The 22,292-nt window shown below is 34.7% G+C and overlaps 1 protein-coding gene across 3 annotated transcripts in view; it reads right to left on the minus strand.

Moving 5' to 3' along the window:
- The window catches only part of LOC128985009 (scaffold attachment factor B2-like), a 106,467-nt gene that overhangs the window by 13,984 nt on the left and 70,191 nt on the right, over positions 1 to 22,292 (minus strand). For all 3 annotated transcript variants that reach the window (XM_054404391.1, XM_054404384.1, XM_054404395.1), the window contains exons 10-13: positions 17,741 to 17,888; positions 14,638 to 14,837; positions 7,209 to 7,342; positions 6,085 to 6,255 (exon numbers count right to left, since the gene is read on the minus strand). In XM_054404391.1, the coding sequence (XP_054260366.1) occupies positions 6,085 to 6,255; positions 7,209 to 7,342; positions 14,638 to 14,837; positions 17,741 to 17,888 (653 nt within the window). The remainder of the gene's footprint in view (positions 1 to 6,084; positions 6,256 to 7,208; positions 7,343 to 14,637; positions 14,838 to 17,740; positions 17,889 to 22,292) is intronic.

Here is a 22,292-nt window from a genome sequence, read left to right on the forward strand (position 1 = left end):
GAAAGAAGTGCTTCTGCAACTGTTTCAGCAGTAATATCCTTGATGGGTGTTGCCTCGACCCATCGTGTAAAGCGGTCTATGATAGTTAGTAAGTATGTAAATCCTTGAGAAGGTGGCAAGGGTCCAACTATATCCACATTAATGTGAGAAAACCGTCCATTAATGTCGTTGTAAGCTCCAATCTCAGTAGTAGTATGTTTCCAAACCTTTGATTTCTGGCAAGCTAGACATGCTTTGGCCCAAAGTCTGACATCTTTATTCATGGATGGCCAAACAAAACGTTGTTTAATAAGGTCCAGAGACCCTTTGATTCCAGGATGTGCAAGGTTGTGAAGGGAGTCAAATAACTGTTTTCTGAACTGCTGAGGAATAAATGGTCGTAGTCTTCCAGTACTTGTGTCACAACACAGCTCTGAGCCATTAGGAAGTAAAATATTTTTGAATATCAATGAAGTTGTGTTTGAGTATTTCAGATTTTTAAGTTCAGCATCTTGAGATTGAGTTTCAGAAATTTGTTCAAAGGATACTGATGAAGGTAGGTCAATAGCACTTATTCTCGACATGAAATCAGCAGGAATGTTTTGTTTTCCTGGTAGATACCTTATATCGGTAGTGAACTGTCCAATGAAGTCTAGATGACGCAATTGCCTTGGACTAGATGTATCAGAGGGTTTATTGAAGGCAAAAGATAGAGGTTTGTGGTCGGTATATATAACAAAACTTCGCCCTTCAAGGAGATAACGGAAGTGCTTCACAGATAGGTATGTAGCCAGGAGTTCCCTGTCATAGGTACTGTATTTTTTCTGAGTTGTTGTAAGGGATTTAGAGAAAAATCCAAGAGGTTCGAAGTTCCCATTACAAATCTGGTGGAGAGACGAACCTATAGCGAAGTTCGATGCATCGACCATGAGAGCCAAAGGAGCATCAGGAGATGGGTGTGCTAGAAGTGTGGCATTGACTAGCTGACCCTTTGCATCATCAAAAGCTTTCTTAGATTCTGAAGTCCAACTTATTTTTCGTTTATCAGATTTATGTGTACCCTTACACAAATCAAATAGTTGTTGCTGAATAGCAGCTGCATTAGGAAGTGAATTTCTGTAAAAGTTTATAAGTCCAAGGAATCTACGAAGCTCAAGAATGGTTTCAGGAAGTTTGCAACTAACAATAGCTTCAACTTTATCAGGAAGAGGAGAAATTCCTTGTTTAGAAACTGTGTAACCAAGAAAAGAGATCTCAGTCACGCCAAATACGCTCTTTGACGTATTAATATTAATATGATGCTTATTAAGTCTATCAAAAACGGTTTGCAAGTGATTAATATGTTCATCTTCTGAGGAGGATGCTACCAGGATATCATCTAAGTAACAAAAGGTAAACTCTAGATCATGCAAAAGAGAATTTATATATCTCTGGAAAGTTTGTGCAGCATTCCTTAATCCAAATGGCATTTTCAAAAATTCAAATAATCCAAAAGGCGTTATGACAGCAGTTTTTGGAATGTCATCAGGAGCTACTGGAATGTGATGAAAAGCCCGAACAAGATCAATTTTGGAAAATATAGTTTTTCCATTTAAGTGGCTGTTAAAATCATGCAAATAAGGTATAGGATATCTATCAGGAACTGTTTTTGCATTTAGGGCATGGTAATCCCCGCAAGGTCTCCATGTACCATCAGTTTTAGGAACTAAATGAAGTGGACTGGACCAACAGCTCTTTGAAGGCCTGCAAATGCCTAGCTCAACCATCTTGTGAAACTCCTTTTTAGCTACCGCAAGTTTTTCTGGAGGTAAACGTCTAGCTCTAAAGTTCACAGGCTGACCTGTTGTCTGAATTGAGTGAAAAACTGTGTCCTGGGAAACTTGAAAATTAGGATTTTCTTTCAGTAAATTAGGATATTGGTTGATAAGTTTTGAGTATTTACCTTTTGGGTCAAGCACCAATACAGATTGTTGATTTGAAAGTTTTTGAATTCCCATTACAGATAATTGAGTCCTGTTATCGATTAGTCTTTTATTTTTGATATCAACAAGTAAACCATAATGTGATAAAAAGTCTGCTCCAATTATGGGTTGGGTTACGTCTGCAACTATGAAAGACCAGGCAAACTTTCTTTTCAAGCCTAGATCAAGTTTTATGTCTTGTTTACCGTACGTTTTGATAACAGAACCATTGGCAGCATATAATTGTCTATTACTTAGGCCTACAGCACATTTGTCTTTGTTTGTGAGAGGCAAAACAGATATGTCTGCTCCAGAATCCACGAGAAACTTACGACCACAGGGTAAGTTAGTTACAAATAAGCGGCGAGATTGAAAGCCCCTGTCATCCTGAGCCGCATTTAGTGACGGGGCAGGAAGTTTTCCTGTTGTGCATTCTTCTTTGGTGTGAACAAACAAGGTTGAATACATTTTTTAGCATTTTCACCAAATTTGTTATGGTACCAGCAAATTTCACCTTGATCATTTCTCTCTTCAGGATAGTATTTGTTCTTATATTTGGCTGGAAAGTTTTGTTTACTTATCTTAAGAAGTCCATCAATAGACTGAGTTAGTTCGCTGACTTGTTTTTCTAAATTGGCAATCCGATCACTAGATTGCGCGACATCTCCTTGAGCACAAATGTAGTTGTCGACAGCTGATAGTTCAGCTATTTGGTCACCTAATTTAGCTAAGTCGTCAAGAGAATTGGTTTGAGAAGCAGCTAGGGCAGTACGAATGTGACTAGGTAGACGTTGTAGAAAAATAACTTTCAAAAAACTGTCAGTTACCTGTGTGCCTGCTAAGGTTCTCATTTCACGAAGAAGAGTTGTCGGCTTCTTATCTCCGAGAAAAACTTCTGATGTCAGTTGTTTAAGTTTGGCATTTTCTGAAATTTCATATTCTGAGCGGAGTCTTTCCTTTAAGTCAGAGTATGGAGTTTGAGACAAAGGTTTGGTAATAAAATCTGAAAGGTGACTTGCAACTTCATTGTCCAGTGAGCTCATTACATAATTGTATTTAGTTCTTTCCTTTGAAATTCCATGAAGAGAAAACTGACATTCAATTTGATGAAACCAAAGTGAAACATTTTTGGTCCAAAATGGTGGAATTTTCACTTGAATTGGTGAGATTTGTGAAGCCTCTGGTATACTAGGAGTTGGAGAAGATTCTTGATCATTCATTATGGTCTAATTGCATTAACGACAGTAAAAAGTATAATAAGGGGTCACCAAATAAGGCTTGTGCCTTATATAAATATACTAACACAAAATAAGGTAGGCCTAATTAAAAGAAAAGATTAAATCATGAAACACTTTTGTATTAAGAAAAAACTACAATAAATTGAAATAAAAAATATTTACAAACAGCCAGCTGATCATATGATAATTTTGTACATTCAAAGTACAGTTGAGACAGTAAATAGCAGATTCACAATTAATGGCAAAACTATGTAGCCACATGGCCATTGAGAAATCGATTGGAGTTGGTCACAATGCTAGGAAAAAATCCTGTTTCTGTCCTACTGCCCTTGAAAGTTCCCATGTTATCGGCAACACCTTTTTAAAGCGGCAGTAAAAAATACCCCCGCCGCAGCAAACCTGCAGACTAAGCGAATTTCAACTTGTCTGATTACATTTTTACTAAAATGTTTCCATAAATAAGACATATTATTCCCTATTTAAATAACATTAGATTTAACAAGTGCTTAGGTTTGCTGCTACGGGGAAGGTAAAAAGTGTTTTTTGACCATACATCAATAGTATAGGATGAAATAAATAAATTTGCCAAATTTTATCAATATATACTCATAAACAAGTAAACTACAACAATTTTCATTTTCTCCATAAGTATAACATGGGAATTTTTAATTACACTATTTTTGAATTTTCTCCGTGACCATTAGGCATACAACAGCGCTTCAATATACTAAATTATTTCTTTTTTTAAGCTCTACAAAACATTTTAGAAAGAAACGCAAAATTTTTTGTTTTTAGGTTTAAAAATGGGAAAAACCCATTTTTACCCCATAAAACCCCCCATAATCCCCCGTTCCCATGGTCCGATTATGCTGGATCGCGAACTCGTTCGAATAAACGTAAGTTTACAAGTTTGTACCAAATTTCATCAAAATCGGATAATTTTTGCTCGAGTTATCGTGCTAACGGACACATATATATATGAATTTGAACGGACGGTGTTTTTGGCCTCTAGGGACCTCAAAATGAAAAATAAAATTGGTCTCGGGTCCAGGTCTTACCGTGAGTACGGTAATAGCTTATTCCCTATATGGGAAATTCGCTAATTAATCCCTATATGGGAAATTTGCTAATATTCCCTATATGGGAAATTCGCTAATATATTCCATATACCCCCGCCGCAGCAAACCTGCAGACTAAGCGAATTTCCATTTGCCTGATTGGATTTAGACTAAAATGTCTCCTTAAAAATATCACATTTATTCCCTATTTAAATAGAATCAGTTTAACACATACTTAGGTTTACTGCAACCGGGAGGGTAAAAGTGTTTTTTTTTTATGTAAAATGTTAATAGTTAGTAAGAAATAAAAACATTTTCCAAATTTGGGCAAAATATGTTAATAAACAAGCACACTACAACGGTTTACTTATTCTCCATAAGAATAACATGGGAATTTTAAATTAACAATTTTTTGGAATTTTCTCCGTAACCATTAGGCGCATTATAACGCTTCAATATACTAAATTATTTGTTTTTTTACGCTCTACAAAATAGTTTGGAAAGAAATTTCAAAATTTTATGTTTTCTGGGTCACAAATAGGAAAAACCCATTTTTACCCCATAAAAGCCCCTAAAAGTTAAAATAGGGAATAAGATATTACCGTGGGTCTCATGGTAAGACATAGACCCGGGACCGATTTAATTTTTAGTTTTGAGGTCCCCACAGGCCAAAAACACCATCCGTTCAAATTCATATAGAGATTGAATACAATATGATTCGTCGAAATCATGAATAACGCAAAATTTAACCATTGGGCTTAAAAATATGAATTCAGCCACTGACTGGACTGGACTGAGTCAAACAGTTACAGTGAACTGGAATAAGTTTGAGGTTGGAGTAGTACATTCAGCGCTATTTATGTTGCTTAAAAGTATTTCCACAGTTTGTGGAAATCAAAGTAAAATAAAGAACTGCATGAATTAAATAAAATAATCCTGTAACTTGTAACTATTATTAATGTTATTATCAATCAACCTCAGACAAGGAAAGGATGGTATTATTAAGGTACAGTAGACTCCCTCTTATCCGGACACCTTTTAACCGGACATCGGTTTAACCGGACTACACTCGGCGGAAATGACATCTCTTTAACCAGACAATTTTTATCAGCACATTGGTTTAACCGGACTAGATCGGCAGGAAGTGGGCAGTACTGAAATCACTGTTCTCGTGGGAAATATTTGAGACCAGTGATCATGTGTCTAAATACAATGCTCTCCTAAATTTAAGTCAAATATCACAGTAAGCAGTCCGTTTTAACGAGTTTTGGGGACGTCGGTTTAACTGGAAAACCCGTTATCCGGACTGGCCTCGGTCCCGAGGAGTCCGGATAAGAGGGAGTCTACTGTAGTGTAATAATATTGTTGAGTCCAAATAAACCATCTAGTTGATCCGGTCTGTATTAAGCTTGCCTTCTGTCTTCTGCTAGAATATGGTGGAGCAATTGCGGTCGATGTTTGCACCACTCTATCAGCTGACAGTTATATTGAATATTGAGCTGAAAATTATATTGAATCCAAATGTGGTAAATTCGAATATCAAATTCAGGCTCGGATCTATTTCCAGGAAATTTGAATATCGAATCCGAACCCGGATCTCTTTCCGGTAAATTCAAATATCGATTCCAAATCCAAATCCAGTTAGAAACAGTAGATTCGTTCTCAAAATTAAATCGTATCTCCAAACAGATACGGATTTGATTAGTTTTAAAACTATTCGTACAGCCCTGGTATTTTTACTAGCTTCTTGGTGTTTAAATGCCTTTAATACACTGTGTATCAAAAATTATACCCTAATAAATAAATTACCATAATTTTTTACTCATTTTGACATGATGCAATACAAACCTTAGATTTTGCCGTTTAAGTCTCTCCAACTCTTCCTTTTCTTTTTCAAGCCTTTCTCTCTCCAGCTTCTGCCTTTCTGTTTGCAACCGCTGTCGCTCAATTTTCAGTTTCATTAGTTCATCTTTCTCTCGCAGGAGCCTCTCCTTTTCCATTTTCAACTTCTTTCTTTCCCTAACATGTAATTCAAATGTTAAGGTTTGCAGTAATAATACGGTTGATAACTATTTAGTAGTGATGGACGGATCTAACAAAATGTCGGTACCGGATCCGGATCTTGAAAAATTCGGATCCGGATCCAGATACACACTGTCATAAGGGCGGGTTAAAAAAAACGTAAATTAACAGAATGCCAATTTAAATCATACTGTTTAAAATTAATTAAATCAAATATGCTTTATTCATAAAGTACAGTTTTGTACATTGAATGGCGTCAACTAAATCTATCTATAGTTGCTTTAAGTTTATTATTCATGTGGATAGCAAAATTTGCACGGTTCTAAAAACACCATAATATATACACAAGGAATAAAAAACTGTAAACTAAGAGCGATTCATTTTTTGGTGCAATTAACTACATCAATCTAGTTATAAAACACCGCTAGCTAATCACAAGCAGGTATAACAGGACTATTACTACATAAAAAAAAAAATGAAGTAGGGTTTTCTGGCTCAATAAGGTTACCTGTAGAAAAGCAGTACAAGCTTTAGTAATTTATAATTTTGTAATATGTGTACCTCACAGTGTCATCATGACTATAACCTGTGATTGCGGCACCATCGTGAACATCTCCTGTGATCATGACCTTTCCCACAATTATAGAGACATCATCATCTACTGGGTTCGCATAACCATTTGGACATCTCTTGCAATCACAGAGACAACAACATCATCATCATCCGCCATAACGGCGACATCTCCCGCGAACACGGACACATTGGCATCGTCACTCGCAAAATCGCTGAAGATGGCAATAAATCCCGTCCCGAGAAAATGCAGAATCAAATTCTATACCATCCCTGATGATCAAAATACATTTTTCTTGAGATTCCAGGACTTGTCCTATCCTGACAACCAGAACAAAATAAAGTATTACCTCAGACATTAGAGTCGTGTTTAATTTTACCTGTCCAATCTTTCAAACTCCTCTCTCTGAGCTCTATCTATTTCTCGTTGTCTCTGTCTCTCAGTTTCCCTTCTTCTTTCTTCCTCACGAAGCATTCTTTCCTTCTCTTTAAGGCGCAGTCTTTCTCTTTCCTCCTAAAAATTAATTTTATTAGATTTATATCTTTAAAACTGTTAATTACGGTGTAGATTTATATCTTTAAAACTGTTAATTACGGTGTATTGCTACCTTTAATAGTATATTTATTTATTTATTTATTTATTTACAGAATGCCATTACATCACAAAATGACAGGACATTTGTCAATTACATTACAATACTTAAAGCTAAGTAATAATATTCAAATTAAAACAAAATAATTTTAATACTTAAAATCCTACCAATTTCCACTTAAAAATTCATTTAAGGAATAAAATGTTTTGGTTAGCAACCAGTTTTTACATTCTTTTTTAAATTTATTTGGATTGGTGATGTTTTAAATTATCAGGAACTAGGGGTGTGCGAAGCAGCAAAAAATTTTCGATTCGAAGCAACGATTCAATTCAAAAGATTTTCGATTCGATTCGATGCAACTCGATTCGAAGCAATACGGTATTTTTCTATTCATAATTGTCAATTGAGTGGATTAACAATAATTAAAATTTATCACATTTGTGTAATACAAATTTTTGTTGATGTGGTATTAGGCCTATTCATACTTACATATGAATTTTAGGTGAAAAAATATTTATTTTCAATCATATGTATTAGAATAACTGCTGGAAATACCAGTGAGCTGCTTTACTTGCCTATTTCATAATTTTTACTTGGAATTGGCTCAACTGCAAGAAAGAAGAAAATATTTTTTTTATCAAGACATTCATTCTCATTTTAATAACTGTTTAAATAACTAAATAGGTACCGGTAGCTAAATTACAACAAATTTGAATGGAACTTAATATAAAAAGACCATTAAGAAATAAATTTACATATCACAAGTTTAGGGCCTGTGGACCGGCTTCAGGACTGCAAGCAAGAAGAAAATAAAAATAACATGTTTCCACCATGCAACATGTATCATTCATTCCCTGCCTCCTAACCTCCTTAGTATAATAACCTCACACTTACATTATTTGTTACATCATCATAAATAAAGAATTATTATTGGCATCAGTAGGCCTACAGCTTTACATAGGCATTATTTTTATAGGGCCTAAAATAGTAATAGGCTAGAAGCAACATGTCAAGTAGAGAACTCATTGAAGAAAAGATATTGTGTAAACTAATTTCCTATAAAACTCAAAAACAGTAAATAACATACAAACATTGTTTATGGTATAATTAATAAGGACTAAAAAATGCATATCATGTCATACAGTAGTATAGACCTACCGGTACTGCAAGAGATTAAAATCCTAAAACAACTGATTTTGATAGCTAATGAATGAAAAGAATTAAAAATCCATAAAATGAAGCTAAACAATATCACAACTAATTAGGTACCCGAAAAGTAACTCTTAAATAATATATAGAAGATTAAAATAATATTAAATCAAGAGACAAGAAAGTTAAATGCTCTAGTGCCCTTGGCAACACAGGTCAATGTTTTTAAACTACCCTCAATGTTTTTGGAACAGCCATCGATGTATAATAACTCTACTGGATAGCGCGCTAGGTGGTGGAAAAACGGTCCGTGCCCACCAGTCGAATTGGTGGGATACCGAGGCGGACGGGCCGAATGAACCCCTCTGTTTTACACAAACATACATTCACTCAACCTGCTCTGCTACACTTATTTGTTAACATAAAAATTTCAAATTGATATATTATTTTTCTGGAAAAACCAGTGCTCATTACTATGTAGCTAGTTTTTACATTAACATATTTTTTATAATTTATTTAGGCAAATTAAAACAGATGATTGTTTTTTAACACCATTAAAAACATGAAAAATGTAGTAAGCGAGAAACTTTTTTTATTTTTTGGTCAGGAAAAAAAATCCTGCGGCAAAGTTTTAGATCAAAGTATGAATTTTATTTTTTATTTGAAGCTTTTTTTTATACGGAGCCTGCTTGTATCATTTTTAAGCCATTAAAAATAGGCATAAAATCGCTTGGCGCGGCATTGGCGCTAGGAGCTCGGCCGGCTCAGCATCAGTTTACGGGATATAGAAACCGAGTTTCTAGCATTTAATTATCATTATATTACATCAAATATGGCATTACATTACAAAGAATGGTAACTAAATTTACAGGAGTATGTTTATGCATTTTTATGCTTACCGGTAGTCTATAGTTAACAAAATTCTTTGAATCAAAGAATAAATGTTGGATTTCACAGCAGTATTTAATACCTAAGAAAATATTTTGTTATTATTTTACTTCAGTGAGAATAATGAATACATTTGAGATATTGGCATTAAATATTATACATTCATTTTATTTAGCAACATAATATGTTTTCCAAACACGTTAATCACAGTATGACAAAGAAACATACTATAATATAAACAAAATATACAGGGTGTCCCGTAACTCTCTGGACACTTGTATATAGCGTTATTCCTTAGGTCAAGACAAACACATTTCACCATAGGAACATGGGTCTGTGGTGTCTAGTTTACCGACTGTCGGTATTTATGTGTTTTTTACAAAAAAACTAATAACTCCTAAATGATTTGAGATACAGCTTTGATATTTTGCAAAAATGTTAATCTTATTAAGACCTATTATCGTTAGAAATTATACTAAAAATTCATTAACCGTTTCAAAATGGCGGCCATATAAAATATTGGATGCCAAATTTCACGAAAACCGTTAACTTTACAAAAAAATTGCAAGAGACAAAAAAGTTTTTAAATTTTATTTAGTTTTCAATGATACCTGATTTGTTAAGATTGGATAAATAATAACAGAGAAATGTCTTCTTTTCTAAACGCATGACCACTTTTCTCCATTTAAACAATGCTAAACAACGTAAAAGGAGTATTAGCATTGTTTAAATGGAGAAAAGTGGTCATACATTTAGAAAAGAAGACATTTCTCTGTTATTATTTATCCAATCTTAACAAATCAGGTATCATTGAAAACTACATAAAATTTAAAAACTTTTTTGTCTCTTGCAATTTTTTTGTAAAGTTAACGGTTTTCGTGAAATTTGGCATCAAATATTTTAAATGGCCGCCATTTTGAAACGGTTTATGATTTTTTAGTATAATTTCTAACGATAATAGGTCTTAATAAGATTAACATTTTTGCAAAATATCAAAGCTGTATCTCAAACCGTTTAGGAGTTATTAGTTTTTTTGTAAAAAACACATAAATACCGACAGTCGGTAAACTAGACACCACAGACCCATGTTCCTATGGTGAAATATGTTTGTCTTGACCTAAGGAATAACGCTATATACAAGTGTCCAGAGAGTTACGGGACACCCTGTATATTCTTAAATGATGCAAAGTCTTTCAATAATAATTGGACCTCACCGAAGCAAATGATGACATGCATATGTGATCAAATAATTATTGTGATAGTGATATACTTTGCTCTGGTTAATGTTGAAATATAAATAAATCTAACTCTTTTATATCACCACTACATTTCTTATGAGATTTACTTTTGACACATAGTCTATGAAGTGTGAGCAAGTACGTAGATTAATTATATCTGCTTATAAAACCTCCCTAAGTTCGTTACAATCAATTATCCTCGGAATATTTCCACAAAACTAACATAGCAATACACGGCGAGAGCGGGCGCGACGCTCGCCACTAGGGTGAGTCATGCCTTTATCCCCACTCCTCGCGGACAGAGCGAGGTAGCGACGGACCGTTTTTCGAGCCCTACTTCAACCTGAGCGCGCAATCCAGGGAGTTATTATACATCGATGGGAACAGCAGGGCCTTTTTCTCTTAAGGAAGGGTAGTAGTATGTCAACAAAAACAATGAATCAGTCTCACCAGCCAGGCCCGGGCAACGATGTGTGAATTCAAGGTCATAGACCCTCCCCCTCCCCTCTTACACCACCCGGTTGCTACCCAGTTGCTTCAATTGCTGACAAAATGCAAGTGATGAAACAAGGAATTAGAGACAAAGAAATATATTTCTTTATTCAAAAACACAAAACTGTTAGAGATTATTTTCAAAGAAATTAATTCAATGTAATTTGTGAGTTGTAAATATTGTATTGGATCTTAGAAATATATTTTTTTAACCCTATTTAACCAAGATACAGATCTGTTCACTATATCAGATATTTCTTTTGTTTATAATTTATTATGTAAAATACTAAAATATATTTTTAATTAGGTATTGAATGAACAATAAATTATTATACTAGTATGTCTGGATAAATAGTCTTTCTATTCTTTTGACTTTGTTTTCTTTGCACTGTTAGTGTTGCGTCACGGCTTTTGTCTTGTTACTCTTATCAGTAGACGACTAGACCTGGCTCTGGCTAGTGGCAGTGCGGCAATTGCTCTGTTGTGTCTTTATTCTTAAAGGTCGTGAGCCAACTTAATTTTTAATTCTCATTTGAACATTTTAATTCCTCTGTAATAGATATAATAATATAAGAGTGTTTCTTTGGAAATAAATTATTCTTTTTTTTTCTTTTGCCCCAACAAAAATTCGGGGACGGGGACCGACAGACACCTAACAAAAATACCAAATGTATCAGTCTATAACATTGATCTTACTAGTTAAGTATTAAGTAACAATTTTTCAGACTTATTTTTAAAATGATTTTGGAGTAACCTACCTTGTTTTGGCTAGGTTCACAGTAGTAAAATATTTCACACACTGCTTACATCAAAACAAAAAACAAAACCTCTAATCATTTGAAATGTCAAAACAAAAAAATATAAAACAATTAAAGCTATATTTAATGCAAAGAATGTATTAAATAAGAACGCCTTCGTAAAGGAAACGCAACAGCAACGCGCTCCTGTATTGCGGGTATTGCATTGACTTTCTGCAGGCGTTTTTCGTATATGGATACTGACTCCCTCGTGAATCGAATCGTTTTTTGACCACCACTGAATCGAATCGCGATTCGATGCATCGAATCGAATCGAATCAAAATTTCGATGCATTTTCGATGCATCGCACACCCCTATCAGGAACTAAGTTGTACAATTTCGGTCCAATATATTGAGGTGATGCTTCAAATAGTGATAATCTATGGCTAGTGGGCTTAATTAGGTTCTTATGTCTAGTGTTATACCTATGGTATATTACGTTACTAGCCCGGTAAGTGGTGTTTTACCGTGCGAGCACGACAGTTTTTGGTGCGAGTACGGTAAAGCTTACCTGACGAGTAACGTACAATACTTTACGCCACACTACATTATTTTGACGAACTTCCCACGCAAGGATTTAGTCCAGAAAACAGCTGTTTGCCGCCAGCTTATTCAAATGGGGGTTTCATTTTCATATTTTGTTTTAGAAACATTGACATTTTAAATAAAATAATTGTAATATTTCATCAAGAAAGCTTGATACAAAAATACGGATTGCGGCATTGAGTTCAGCATAAAAAAGTAATTCAAAATGATGGGTCACAACACCACATTCATATTAAAAAAAAATTTATCTCATTTCAAAATGGCGGATCCAAGATGGCGGCCGAAAAAAATACATCCGTCATAACCAAATTAAAATAGGTTGACAATGACTGGTGGTGTATATTTATCTTTACCTAGCACTATTTTGCGATTATGGTCTTAGTTTCTAAATGCACAATGTTAAAATGGGCTACATATAAAGTTATAAAAAGTTCTCATAACTTTAGAATGGATCAAGATTTTTAAAAACGGATTGCAGCATCGTATTCAGCATAAAAATCTAGTTTAAAACGATGGAACACAACCCTACCTTTACATTTGGAAAAAAAAACTTTGTATCCAATATGGCGGATCAAGATGTGGCCAAAAATGTATACCCAGTCAAAATAAAGTACTTACTACTCTACAATGATCTGACATAGTCCGGAGTTGATATCTTAAGAAATGTAGAAAAAAGTAGGGGGGGAACTCATTTAAAACTTCCCCTGTATATTAGTCTTTGCCTGTTTAAAGTTAATCTATAATTGTCAATCGATAAATTGATCATTGTGATTAATTACACATATTATCATTGTCATATACAGGGTGATTGATATAAGTGTGCCAGCCGTTTTATTCGAAAACTATAAGAGATATCAAATAAAGTTAAATGGTAAGTCCTTTGGATTTTTTATTATAAAAATTATAGTCAAGTCAAAAAAATTATTTTAGCCGCCATTTTTCCAAACTTTGATTTTTCTTATGGAACACCCTGTATTTTATGATGTATTCTGGTAGAAAAAGTAATTTTAAGATGATTTTATTCTTGTAATTTTTTTCATGAACCTAACCGTTTCAAAGATAATAATGGTTAAAGTTTTGAAATTTCTGCATGAGAAAGAGTTTTGATAAAGGCCTAAGCAAGCATGCCAGCTGTTTTGTTCGAAAACCATTAAAAATTTCACAACTGAAACCATTATTATCTTTGAAACGGTTAGGTTTATGAAAAAAATCACAAGAATAAAATCGTCTTAAAATTACTTTTTCTACCAGAATACATAATAAAATACAGGGTGTTCCATAAGAAAAATCAAAGTTGGCGGCCATATTGGAAAAATGGCGGCTAAAATAATTTTTTTGACTTGACTATAACTTTTTTAATAAAAAATCCAAGGGACTTACCATTTAACTTTTTTTGATATCTCTTATAGTTTTCGAATAAAACGGCTGGCACACTTATATCAATCACCCTGTATAGTATGATTGTTCAGGGAACGCGGCTGGCTGAAGGGTCGACCCTACTCACACAAACGCAGGCCTCACACACACACACGCAAAAGATTAGGACGGACCAGAGACCTGCTGTGTGAGTCATCACTGGCTAAAACAAATTTAACTATACATTTTTTTAATTTTACCTTTGTTATAAAATCGGTTAATGCTTTTGACTTCAGCTCAAAATGTTAAGTAAAATGATACCAAACAATATATTTTTTGCTTGTAAAATGTAGAAGTTACGAATACTTTTTTATACTATTTCTTTTTATAATAATTTTGTATTTGGACCCATTATCTTATTTTCTTACTTCTTATTATCTTACTTTCATGGAATTAAACAACAAATTTACTAACACTAAGCATTTTACTGTATATCTAACTTAAAAGGATTTGCAATTTTGAGGTATCATACAACATATGTTATATTTCTAGGTAGTGCGGGGGATCGGGGCTTTTAGGCAATTAGGGTGGATGGTGTGTGTGCGTGTGTGTGTCGGGTCACTCGCAGGTATAGGGCCGAGCTCCAGCCGCTTTCAGTTAAAAATCAGACTATAATTGTTGCTATATTATAATTTTTAATTATTAGGTTGTCTTGATGGAATGACATGGTGGTTGCTGTTGGCAAGTACCTTGATTTTGTCAAAGGACAGCACAGGAGAGCCGCGGCCTGATCGGTGGCTGCTCGTCGTACTTCGAGGACGCTTCTCCCCAGCCCTGGGACTGGTCTTGCGAGTTGTCTCTCTACTACGATGTCCACTTCCAGACTCCTTTTCATTTTTTACTTCTGCTCCTTCAGTCCCAGGTGCTTCTGGCTGCTTCTCCTCTCCTTCTATATTAAACACATTTAAAATTAATTCAACCTACATTTGAATGGTATAGAAACAATCCGTTGGGATTTTTAAAAACAATACAAATCTATATACATAATATGCTAAGCTGATTTTTGTAAACAGAACTCCTCCCTCATTTTTGGACCGATTTTGATGATTAAAATGTCAAAACAATGGCCCTGATCTGTAGTTTTGCAAAGTGTTTTTTGTTTTTTGATATCTTTATTAGTTTGGACAGGATCTTCCATCAAAGTTGTGTTTTCTCCCATAAGATTAACATGGGTGAAGCTAAATATTTAACAGGAAACTTTGTCTCCACTAATTTGAGAGATTGGCTGGGCGTAGAAACTTGATAGAGGTGTCCAAAGAAAGGTCTTGGTCTGTAGACGAGTAATCAAAAGAAAAACAAAGTAAATTCGCGTAGGGCTCTGCCCCAGAAGCCTTTAAAGATCCCTCTACAGATTTGTTTTAGAGATGTGCGAGTACTCGAGATTTTGAGTACGAGTCGAGTACGGCCTTGAAACTCGGGGTTATCTTTGAACTCAGCAGTTTTGAGTCGAGTTTGGTTTAAAATTGTAAAAAATCAATATTTGTTAAAATGTAACTTGTGTTTACATAAAATGCGTTATAATTTGTATTACTATAGATTCTTCAGTAATACAAATATTTCTACAGTGTACAAATGAGCAAGAGGTAGTTGTCTTGCTGTCACAACAGAATAGGTCAACTCAAAGCAGTCGCCGGCGACTGACTGGCAATGGCATAATCTGTACTTGACACAGAATGACATGATCGGTAGTGATTTTGTTTTAAAGTACTGTTTCACAATAGAAAATTCCACTACTGAACTGTTACAAGCAATAAATCTATGTTTAAAATACCCCCGCCGCAGCAAACCTGCCGACTAAGCAAATTTCCATTTGTCTTAATTGATTTTCAATTAAATATATTTTAATAACATTAGGTTTAACGAGTACCTAGGTTTGCTGCTACAAGGAAACTAATAAAGTGTGTGTTTTTGTAAAATATTGATAGCTTAGTACAAAATAAATAAATTTGATCAAAATAAAAAATATATCCATAAACAAGCAAACTACAACATTTGACAACATTCTCCATAAGAATAACATGGGAATTTTAAATTTAAAATTTTTTTAATTTTCTCCGTTACTATTAACCGAACAAAAATACTTTTATATACTAAATTAATTGTTTTTTTAAGCTCTTTAAAAAGGTCTAAAGAAAAATTGGGAAATTTTGTGTTTTGAGGGTCAAAAGTGAGAAAAACCAATTTTTACCCCATAAAACCTCCCGTAAAGCCCCGTTCCCATGGTCCGATCATGCTGGCTCGCGAACTCATTCAAGTTTATCCCGCTTTACACCTTTAAACCAAATTTCATCAAAATCGGACAAAAATTACTCAAGTTATCGCGTTCACGGACGTATATATATATATATATATATCTAATATATAAAATTCTCGTGTCACAGTGTTTGTCTGCAAACTCCTCCGGAACGACTTCACCGATCGTTATGAAATTTGGTGTGTAAATTCTGTAGGTATGCGAATCGGACGTAAACTATTTCCCGTTTCGAAATTCTTAAAAGGGCTCCGACCCAGTGGCTCTGGAGTTTCCCATGTTAACCTTATGAGAAACGGAATTATTGAATCTTAACAGCTGTTTCAATTAAACAAGTTGGTTCTGTTCTATGATGTTCAATAGCACTAAAGTTACAAGGATTACCAACAGGGTGCAGCACTATTATTTCTTTTGCATTTATGACAACAGCTAATTTGCAACCAAAAGGTGAGTGAGCGTAGCGAACGAACTTCATCCTGGAGGCGAGTTAGCGTAGCGAACGAGCTAACCTGAAGGCAAGTGAGCGCAGCGAACGAGCTCCAACCTAAAGGTGAGTGAGCGTAGCGAACGAGCTCCAAAGGTGAGTGAGCGTAGCGAACGAGCTCCAACTCAAAGGTGAGTGAGCGTAGCGAACGAACTAACCTGAAGGCAAGTGAGCGCAGCGAACGAGCTCCAACCTAAAGGTGAGTGAGCGTAGCGAACGAGCTCCAACCCAAAGGTGAGTGAGCGTAGCGAACGAACTTCAACCACGACGTGATTGAGCGATGCGAACGAGATCATCTTGAAAATTAAACGTAACGGTACTTTCTTTCCATCGGTCTGCCTTAGGGGAAACCTATAACTTAGGCGATACAAAGTTCGCCGGGTCAGCTAGTATATATATATAAGTCTATATATATACATATATAAAAATTTGAACGAATGGTGTTTTTGGCCTCTGGGGACATCAAAATGAAAAAGTAAATCGGTCCCGGGTCTAGGTCTTACCGTGCCACCTACGGTAATAGCTACTTCCCTATAGGGAAATTCGCTAAAAAACAGAATAGAAACACTACAAAAGGCAAAACAATAGAAGGGAGGGAGGGGTTGTGCAATGACCTCGAAATGAGCCGGCAACCGGCAACAGTGAGTGGTGTAGGGGGTTGGGGGGAAGGGGAGGGTGAGACCTTGGAGCTATATTTAGACCAGACTAGACTTTCACCACTTCCGAAATGGCTGGGTAGGGGCAGGGGGATTACAATAGCAGGTTTTTTCCTTGCCTGGTTTGACTTTTGTCTTTTTGTATAGGAGATTTGAATCATCAAAAATATAATTTGAATTGACCACAATTAATTATTTAGCATTGAAAATACAATCTGCAAGGGACCAGGAGAAATATTTAAATTAGAGTTAATACCATGATTTACATTTTTATGTCAAAATACAACATTGCACAATCATGATGTTTTTGGTCATTGACATTAATACTGTTAATTATTATCATTATTGATTTTACACTTATTAATCTTTAAACAATGCTAAACGCTCAAATAGATATATACCTGTTCCAGGAGGAACCAAGTGTTCTTCTTTCTTTAGATCTAACTTTCTTGCAACTTGATCCTTCTTTTTGTCCTCTACTTTGACTGAAGGCGATTCAACTTTGATTGGTTCAGATCTCTTTGGAGGTCCAGTCGAATCTCCTTTAGCCTAAAACACATATTGTATACACTTAAAAGGATAACAGGTTCAATAAGATTTACGGCAGCCATTAATAATAACATTTTGTTATAGGCATTGTTAAAATAGTACTTAAAAATAGTATCATACATTTATATATATAAAATCCAATGTATGTATGTTTGCTTGTTTGTTTGTTTGTTTGTCCTTTATGGACTCCAAAACCGCTTGACAGATTGTAATGAAACTTTCAGGGATTATTAAGCATTATTCAAGGATGGTTTGTGTGAAGTTTGGTGCAGATCTGTCAAAAGGGCTCCGCCCCAGTGGCTCTGGAGTTTCCCATGTTAACCTTATGAGTACTCATATTTAAATGGAATTAATGAATCTTAACAGCTGTTTCAATTAAACAAGTTGGTTCTGTTCTATGATATTCAATAGCATTAAAGTTACAAGGATTACAAACAGGGTGCAGCACTATTACTTTTTTTAAATTTATGACAGCAGCTAATTTGCAACCAAAAGGTGAGTGAGCGTAGCGAACGAACTTCAACCTGGAGGCGAGTTAGCGTAGCGAACAAGCTAACCTGAAGGCAACCTAAAGGTGAGTGAGCGAAGCGAACAAACTTCAACGTGGAGGCGAGTTAGCATAGCGAACGAGCTAACCCAAAGGCAACCTAAAGGTGAGTGAGCAAAGCGAACGAACTTCTACCAGGACGTGATTGAGCCATGCAATCGAGCTCACTTATGAAGTTAAACGGGGCAAAGCCCGCGGGTACAGCTAGTTAGTTATAAATTTCAATATGGTTATACAATATCCTATTTAAATTCTAAACATGATACCTTAATAGTTAAAAATTCTTTCTTAGTTTTAAATTGGTTTAAAGGTAGATGACAAAAACAAGCCGGGTAGCTTATGGAAGAAAATATGTTGGATTTAAAAATGGTTATTTAAATATTTTTAAAGTCGGATTTGAGGTGTGACTAGGTTATTTTTGTGCCTCGTGTTGTATGGATGAGAATAGCTGGGAGATTCTAAGGGGTTGTTTTGTATATAGATTAAATTACAAAGAATGTACATAGATGGCAGGGCAAGCAAATTTAAATAGGAAAAGTGATCCTTACAGGATTCTTGATCTTGAGTCCTAGCATGGCTAAGGGTTTTCTTTTGCCAGACAAATGCTTTCTGAGCAGTACAACAAAACTTATGATGAATACTTAAGATTATTTCAAGTAAATTACATCTACTTGGTGAATTACATCGACCTGGCCATACAAATCAGCTGTAATAGTAATAGTGGTCTCTTAAATGATCAGTTACTACTCAGGTCTAATAATTTAATTGAAGACTGGGCTGCAGCCAACATTTTATGCTTAAACAAAGAGAAGACACAAAGCCTAAATTTCAGTTTTGGAAATTCCTCTGATGAAATGTCAAGTGTTAAGTTTTTAGGTATTACTTTACAGACTAATATTAAGTGGGATGAACACATTACATCTTTGTGCAATAAGGTAGCTAAAGCAATCTTTATGATTAGAAGACTTAAGTTAATTGTTAATATTGATGTTTTGGCTGCTGTGTATTTTGCACATATACAAAGCCACCTGTCATATGGTATAGTGTCATTGGGTTATGACAGTAATACAATAAAATTATTGCGGCTTCAGAAGAGAGCCTTAAGAATCATGTTCAGTGTTAATCGTAGGACCCATTGCAAACCACTTTTTAAGAAACTTAAAGTAATGACTGTTCCCTCTTTGTTTATATTGGATTGCTTAAAAAATGTACATTAGAACTAATTTAGAGCAGTTTCAAACTAATATCTCTGTTCATAACTACTTTACTAGGCAAAACAATTATTTAAGAACTGACCAATGTAACTATCGAAGGACAATTAATTCAACTTTTGAGCTGGGTAAAAGAATGTACAATAAATTACCCAACCATGTAATTAGATTTAATTAGATATAAGTCTTATTTGAAGCGACTCCTCTTAGAATTAAGTGTATATAGTGCTGAAGAATTTGTTAAATATTTAGATGTTTATTTGTGTCATAGCTAGTTGTATTGTTTCTTTTTTAGAAATGTAATGACGATGCACCAGTTTGATGTTACCTGCTGTAACCCATAAATGTTATGTGCAAATAAATACTTTGACTGCCTAGGCTCGGACTGCTGTAATATTCTCTGCGTTTAAGATGTAAGAGTTATTTTTAGCACGATAGGATAAGTTGTGAGGAAGTGAAGGTTCTAGAAACTGGGAGGCCTCATTGGGTGCTCACACCACACTAACTAACACCAACTCATCATCTTTGAGTGATGGATGATATGTTTACCAAGTTTATTGTCTTATTTTTTAATCCCTGTTGTATATATTTCTTTAAGGCCCGGTTTCCCCAACTCACTTAAACTTAGTTTTAAGTTAAACGGCGTTTTAAACTTAGGTTAACTTTGATTTGTGTTTCCCCAAATTTAAACTAGGTATTAATCTAAGTTCAAACTAAACCACCTCTCGACTAGGTTTAACTACTGGGAATAAAATAAACTGAGTTCAAATTAGTAAATTACAACAGTAACATAACCTCAAATCAAAACAAAAAGTAGGTGTTAAAACAATAATAATTGAAGTAACTACAAATTCATTTGGACGAAAATAGGCTTGGTTTAGGGATAGCTTTAAGTTAAGTTTGATTTAAATTTTAATTTATTGTTTTTATTAAGTTCTTTTTTTAGTAGGCCTACATTTGATTTTATTTCAAGTTAGGCTACTATTAATTAATTGCAGTAACTTATTTACCCCCTCAAACGGAAGAGTTAATAGACATTTCCGAAGAAGTAGAAGATGAAGATTATGATACTTTAGTACCTAGAACAAGAGGGCCTACTAAAATAAGGGACAGAATTGACCATTTCAATAAATGGAATAAATCTGAATTTGACAACAACTTATAATAACTTGATAACATAACCTTAAACAGTGATGTTATTCTATAGCTGCATTCACACTGTACTGTCTGCTCTACTGAGTTGTAGCGTAGCGTTGTGGTGGTTGTAGGAAACACTAGCCCAAAGGCCACCGAAGATTCCTTACAAATACACATTCAGGATTGCCAACCGCTCGAATTGCCGTTTATCTTAAACGAAGCCAGTAAAATGTTGGAGAAACCGAACACACATTTTAAACGGAGTTTAAAAATAAACTAGTTTATTATAAACGTAGTTTACACCATTTTGGGGAAACCGGGCCTAAGTAGTTAGTAAAGTTTACTAACTTGTACATTTGTAAATAATTGTAAATATGGTTCCGACGTTTCCTGGCCTCCTCGTGGCGGAACTGGATATGCCACAAAGTTTATGGCTAACCGACAGGGAAACAAACATTACTTGATCTATTTTCATAAATATATACATGAATATCTACAATAATCTATTTAATTCATATAATACTTTACTATTATTAACTTATTCACTTATCAATCAACATACCTATCAATCTACTCATCTTATACAAAAGTTTACTAACTTGTACATTTGTAAGTAATTGTAAATATGGTTCCGACGTTTCCTGGCCTCCTCGTGGTGGAACTGGATATGCCATACAGTTTATGGCTAACCGTCAGGGAAACAAATATTGCTTAATAGATTTTCATTGATAAATTTATAAATGTTTACTAACATCTTTTTACTTGGAATACTATAACTGTTAATATAAATAATTGTAAATTAATATGGTTCCTACGTTTCCTGGCCTCCCCGTGGCGGAACTGGATATGCCATACAGTTTGTGGCTAACTAACAGGGAAACAAACACAACTTCATCAATTTTCATAAATACATAAAGAATTACTATAATCTATTTACTTCATATAATACTTTACTATTCTCAACTTATCAATCTACTCGAATATATTCGTGAAATGGTTATTACTTCAATATCGATTTTCGCTTTATACCCCAATTATATTATCACTTTGTTTGACCAAAAACTTAGCTAAAATAATACTTTACTAACATACCCTCTTACCGCAACTTTAAAATTGATTTTCTTTTAAGGGGTTCATTATGTTGGAGCTTGAAATTAGCTTGCCAACCTCCTCTAATATATTCTTGAAATTGTTTTTATATCACGTTTTTATATTGACTGTTACACTGACTGCATTGTAAAAACTAAACTATAATTTACTAATGACGACTAACAGCTAGGGGGCCTGGGGGCGGAGCCCCCAGCGAGCCAAAGGCGAGTCAATACTTCTATTCTCTAAATGTCATGTAACCCCTAAGTCTAAGCCAAACATCACTATTAGGGGTGTGCGAGTACTCAAATTTTCAAGCTTTTTGGTCGAGCTTTTTATTATTCGGCTCGCTCGAGGCATTTTGAAAAAGCTCGAGGTTCGAGCCGAGCTTTTAGTACTAAGTCAAAACAAAACAAAAAA

The sequence above is a fragment of the Macrosteles quadrilineatus genome, unplaced genomic scaffold (assembly GCF_028750875.1).
Source record: "Macrosteles quadrilineatus isolate MER2022 unplaced genomic scaffold, UCM_ALF_1.0 Scaffold_1__1_contigs__length_201487025, whole genome shotgun sequence".
NCBI classification, from domain to species: Eukaryota; Metazoa; Arthropoda; class Insecta; order Hemiptera; family Cicadellidae; genus Macrosteles; species Macrosteles quadrilineatus.